Source organism: Vipera ursinii (genome assembly GCF_947247035.1).
Source record: "Vipera ursinii genome assembly, chromosome: 5".
NCBI classification, from domain to species: Eukaryota; Metazoa; Chordata; class Lepidosauria; order Squamata; family Viperidae; genus Vipera; species Vipera ursinii.
The window spans coordinates 74,843,058-74,848,484 of NC_139518.1; the positions used below are offsets into that span (position 1 = coordinate 74,843,058).

The 5,427-nt window shown below is 37.8% G+C and overlaps 1 protein-coding gene across 1 annotated transcript; it reads left to right on the forward strand.

The window, feature by feature from the left end:
- Positions 1-532: 532 nt before the first annotated feature.
- Positions 533-3,753, forward strand: LOC310640815 (lipase member M-like; the record flags this gene model as incomplete). The annotated part of the gene is made up of 3 exons (XM_083363331.1): positions 533-538; positions 923-1,040; positions 3,192-3,753. 3 exons carry the CDS (start codon positions 533-535, stop codon positions 3,392-3,394), a joined length of 327 nt encoding a protein of 108 aa, XP_083219457.1. The 3' UTR covers positions 3,395-3,753.
- Between the last annotated feature and the right edge of the window lie 1,674 nt (positions 3,754-5,427).

The window sequence follows — 5,427 nt, forward strand, 5'->3', positions numbered from 1 at the left end:
AATCAATAAAGTTGTTGTTGTTACAACTGAAATTAAGTTATTCTTGTTACAAGGACAGGACTGATTAATAATACTGGCTGGGGATCATGGAATATAAGTCATTTATAGGGCCTGGCCTCAGAATGATAACTAATACTTCCAAGTATTCCAACAACACTTTCAAATATTAGAACAGCCAAAATCTCTCTCTCCTCTTTTCCAATACAATGGAAAGAGTATTGAAGGTATCAAAACCAAGGTATTGTCTTTGGCTTCTTTTCCATTTATTTTAATGATCTTTTCTAAAATGCCTTTAAATTATGTTTGGACTGTATGTGTGTGTTTTTTAATCTACTTTTATTATTGTTACTCTAGTGAGTATTCTAGAATAGTTCATCTGAAAAGCATAAATCTAGGATGTGCCAGATAAGCAATGCAGCCAAATTGTTTTTGCTGTTAACACATTACAGCCAGGTGAATGTATTCTAATGCCTAGTTAAAAAGATTCCTGAAGGTTTTCAGACACTAAAATTATAATTTTAAAACACTTTCCATGCAGGTGAGATGTGGCTGTTTCTGGAACTGGCTTGCTTAATCCAACAGACAACAAATTCAGAAGAATCTTTCAGAAGACATTTGAATCCTCAAGGATTCATAACAATTGTAAGTTTTTATATGAAGCAAGTAGGTGACTCCTACCCCTCTCCTCCTCCTCCTCCACCACCACCACCAGGACAGGAACAAAAATATTTTCCCACTACAGCACATGTATCAGCCCAAGACTTTTTAAACAAAGAATGGGTTTGTTTTAATGGCTACCTTGAAAAATTGAGTCCAAGACAATATCAAGTCTAAATGTAAATACTTAAATGCGCTTGTACATAGCTTCATGTATAGGTATATAACTTAGAACTTGAGCAACAATTTACTATTTCATTTGCAGCCTGAAATCATTCAGTATTGGGGATATCCCAGTGAAGTGTATGAAGTTCTGACTGATGATGGTTATTACCTTCAGTTAAACAGAATTCCTCATGGAAAACACTGTCCACGTAATGAAGGTACGTGCGTAATATATTTCCAGTTCTGAATTGCTTACATACTGCATATATTGTAATTCATATGGCCATGAAAATTTTACTATCCTTCTGCTATCCTTACTATCCTTCAGCTTTGACTGAAAAACAGCTTCTGCTGGATTGTTTTTTGAGTCATAGATACTTGGCATGTATATTAGATTACCTTTCTACAAATAATTGTGCTGCTATTAGTGTTATATTATGGTGGGTGGTTCAGTTTGGGATTCCTTTGAACTTTATGGGTTTCCCTGTAACGTCAACTCTGCCTCTGTGGGCTGGGTCCATATACTTTGTGTCTCCTGCAGATTCCTGATGGAGCATGTGTGGCTGGATTCAGGAGATAGTTAAAGTTTCTCTAAGGGAGAGAGTTTTGCCACTAGACTTGAAAAAAGTTTGATGGTCTCTCTTTTACAAGAGCCATTCCTTAACCCAGGGGTGTCAAACTCGCAATGTCACATGACGTGTCATGACGTATCGTGACTTTTTTGCCATTGCCGGCAATGGGGTGGGCACAGTTTCGCTATGATGCATCCGGCCTGTAGGCCGGCAGTTTGACAGCCCTGCCTTAACCCATCTTACTTGAAAACTTTTACTTAATCACCAACTTTAGAATAATCTCCAATTTTAGGAACCATAGTTAAGAAAGTGATAGAGAGCCTGTTACACATGATCCTGGTGGAAGTGAATAATCTTCATTATTTTTAATCTGGGCCATAGCACAAAAGCTGCATTGATGACTCTAATGAAGAGAGACAGGAGTAGTGCATCTGTCCTGGTCCTCTTAGACTCCTTGGTGACATTGAACACAATCAACCATGGTATCTTCCTAAACTAGCATCAAGGATTGGGTGTAGTAAGCATTAAAGGTAAAAGGTAAAGGTACCCCTGCACATGCGTGCTAGTCATTTCTGACTCTAGGGGCCGGTGCTCATCTCCTTTTCAAAGCCAAAGAGCCAGCGCTTGTCCGAGGACGTCTCTGTGGTCATGTGGCCAGCATGACTAGACGCCAAAGGCGCATGGAATGCTGTTACCTTCCCACCGTAGTGGTCCCTATTTTTCTACTTGTATTTTTACGTGCTTTCAAACTGCTAGGTTGGCAGAAGCTGGGATGAGTAACAGGCGCTCACTCTGTTACGCGGCACTCAGGATTCAACCCACCAAACTGCTGACCTTCTGATCGACAAGCTCAGCATACTAACCCACTGAGTAAGCATTACTTCATGTTTATTCATAAATAAATTAAGTTTTACTTGCTTTACTTGTGTTATTTAATCCCATTTTGAAACTGGGAGTGATTGTCAGTTTGGGGTAAGAGTTTCACTCTGCTGATAATGCACAGCTGTAAATTATTGTCCCAGGGTTAGAGTTAATGAAATTTTAAATTGGTTCCTGGAGGCTGTGGGAGTCTATATGGGACAAAAACAGTTTAGGTTATACCCTACCAACAATCAGAATTGCTACTTTGTGGCTAAACATTAACTTTAATCCTGGCACTTAGTGCTGAGCAGAAGTGCTGGTCCATGACTTGAGCATCTTCCTGGTCCTACTTCACATTGGTAGAAAAATCAAATGTGAGCCCTGGCTGAGGATTGCTTTCCCAGCAGCACCAGCAGCAACCAACACAACAGTACATGGACCAGGAACCTCTTGTGTTCTTATATATTTAAATGTGCTCAATTGTTATGCAACTTTATTGCTATTCATTGACCGGAGTTCTTTCATTTGGGACAGTTTTCAGATATTGTTAAAGCAATTTAGTGGTAGATTTAGTAGCACACTTAAGGTTCTGCAGGGCAAAGTGTGATTGATGGAGTGTGTGGCTAGGAACATAGCACCTGTTCAGAAAACCTTACAGCAGCTACATCTTTTCTTGGTATCATCTGGCTGCCCTTGCAGATGGCCCATAATCCTGGGAAGAGAAGCATTTGGTATAAAGTGCCCTTGACAAAGAGTGCACAAGTAAAACTTATATTTTGCCATTTGGATCCTGACCTTTACACAATCCTAATGTAAGTGTGATGCTGTAAAGGTATCTTAACAAGACAAAATGTAATTACTAAAGTAATATATTATTGCTGGAGGAGCATTATACTTATAGGTAACATGCAATAAATCATGTATTCTTGGATGCAGGGCCTAGACCAATTGTTTTATTGGTACATGGTTTTGTGGCAGAAGGGAGATGTTGGATTGCAAATCTTCCTAGCAACAGCCTGGGATTTTTTCTAGCAGATGCTGGCTATGATGTCTGGATAATAAACACTAGAGGGACCACTTGGTCTAGAAGACACAAGGAATTTTCAATTGACCAGCAAGAATTCTGGGAATTCAGATAAATTCGAAGGAGAATTGATAGTAAAAATGTTTGGTGAAAGTCTAGCAATTTGTTAAGAAAGGATGTTGTAGGGTTTATGTAAATTAATGAATAAATATTTTTCTATAATATGAATCAAGTTAAATGCATACAATAAACATTTATTCAAAAATCAATATCACAAAGAAAAAAAATAAAAATAGAAAATAGGCTAGAAGCTGTCATAATAATAACAGTATTGAAATATATGAACTGGTGAGGCATCAGGTTTTCAGTTCGAAAAGGTTTTTAAAAGGCTTTTAAACAAAATGTTGTTTAATGACATTCAAGTTTTCTTCATTAAACACCTTTTGGTTTTCTTGGCGAAAATATGCATTTTGAATACACAACATAAGGAGAAAAAAGATATTTCAATTTTGATATGATTAAGAGATTAGCATTTATCATGTGTTACTGAAGCTTTTGAATATCAAATTATGTTAAACTAAGATTCTTTGATAATTAAAATATGAAGGATACATTTTATTGTAATTTCCAATTTATAAAATGCCTCACTGTAAATCATTATCTGTATCAGCAAACAGACATTTTTCTGAGTTTCCCAGTTTGAATTATTATTATTTTTAAAATGGAGAAAACTAGAGCATTTGTGTGTTAATTGGGTTTTAAAGGATTGCTGAAACTTTGCTCAGTAGCCCTTAATTAAGTACTTCAATCCTATTATCCAAAGTTAGTAACCTTGGTATTATTACAGGTTGATTAATTTGTATGTGTTTTTGTGTTACAGTTTTCATGAGATAGGAATTTATGATATACCAGCAACAATAAACTTCATCTGACAGGAAACAAAACAAGACCCTTTATATTATGTTGGCCATTCACAAGGAGCAACAATAGTTTATTTTATTTTATTTATTTTATTATATTTGTATACCGCCCTTCTCCCGAAGGACTCAGGGCGGTGAACAGGGCAATACATGTTAAAAAACAAGAATACAAAAGTTAAAAAAGATTAAACAAGATGCCCAAAAACTATAACAATAAGTTAAGTTAAAATACATAACAATAAGTTAAGTTAAAATACAGCCCCATGTAGAGAGCATTGCAGTAGTCTAAACGAGAGGTCACGAGCGCGTGAGTGACCATGCACAAGGCATCCCGGTCTAGATAGGGCCGCAACTGGCGCACCAGGCGAACCTGGGCGAAGGCCCCCCTAGTCACATTTACTATATGGTCTTCTAAAGAAAGCTATGAATCTAGGAGGACTCCCAAGTTGCGAGCCCTATCTACGGGGGGTAATAACCCCCCATAGAAAGAGATGGAATATTCTGAATATCCCGAGATGCCGGTACGCACAGCCACTCAGTCTTGTCAGGGTTGAGTCGAAGCCTGTTCCTCCCCATCCAGACCCGAACCACCTCCAGGCAACAGGACATCACGTTTAATATAGTCTTGGCATCATTTTATAATAAAACTGTTTTTCTCTGTCTACTAACCATAGGACCCAGCAACCCTTTTTTCAACTGGGTTGAGCAATTCCAAGAAAATGACTGTATTTTTGTTGGCTTTTGTCCATATCATCTTACCCCCAGCATTCTACGTCTCTGCTGCACAGTTTTCAAAATGTATTCTGGTTAAGAGTCTTTAACAGATTTGAGGATGTCAGTCAAAAATTTACAAATGCCACTTCAGCCATCAGAGTGGGCCTCGATTTCAAGGAGGTGCCCCATTTTGCCTGAATGCAGCAACTTTGCTTCTACTGAGGACAAGCAAGTTCAAATGGCTGCTTCCACTTTCTGAACTTTTGGTGAAGCTAATTGTGGCAAATGTAACACAGCAGCCGGTTTTTAGTTAGCTCCCCTAAGATACCTAAATAGGAATATCTCATTTGGAGATTTACAATTTACAGTATTATAAGTTTGCTGGAAAATCTTCATCCATCAGAATGAAAGTGACAGAGCATTTATCTGTCTCCCCCCCACCCCCCACAATATCATTTTTCCAATTCTAAATCTTCTTATGGTCTTGTCTTTTCCCATGTTCTCCTTCTTTGTT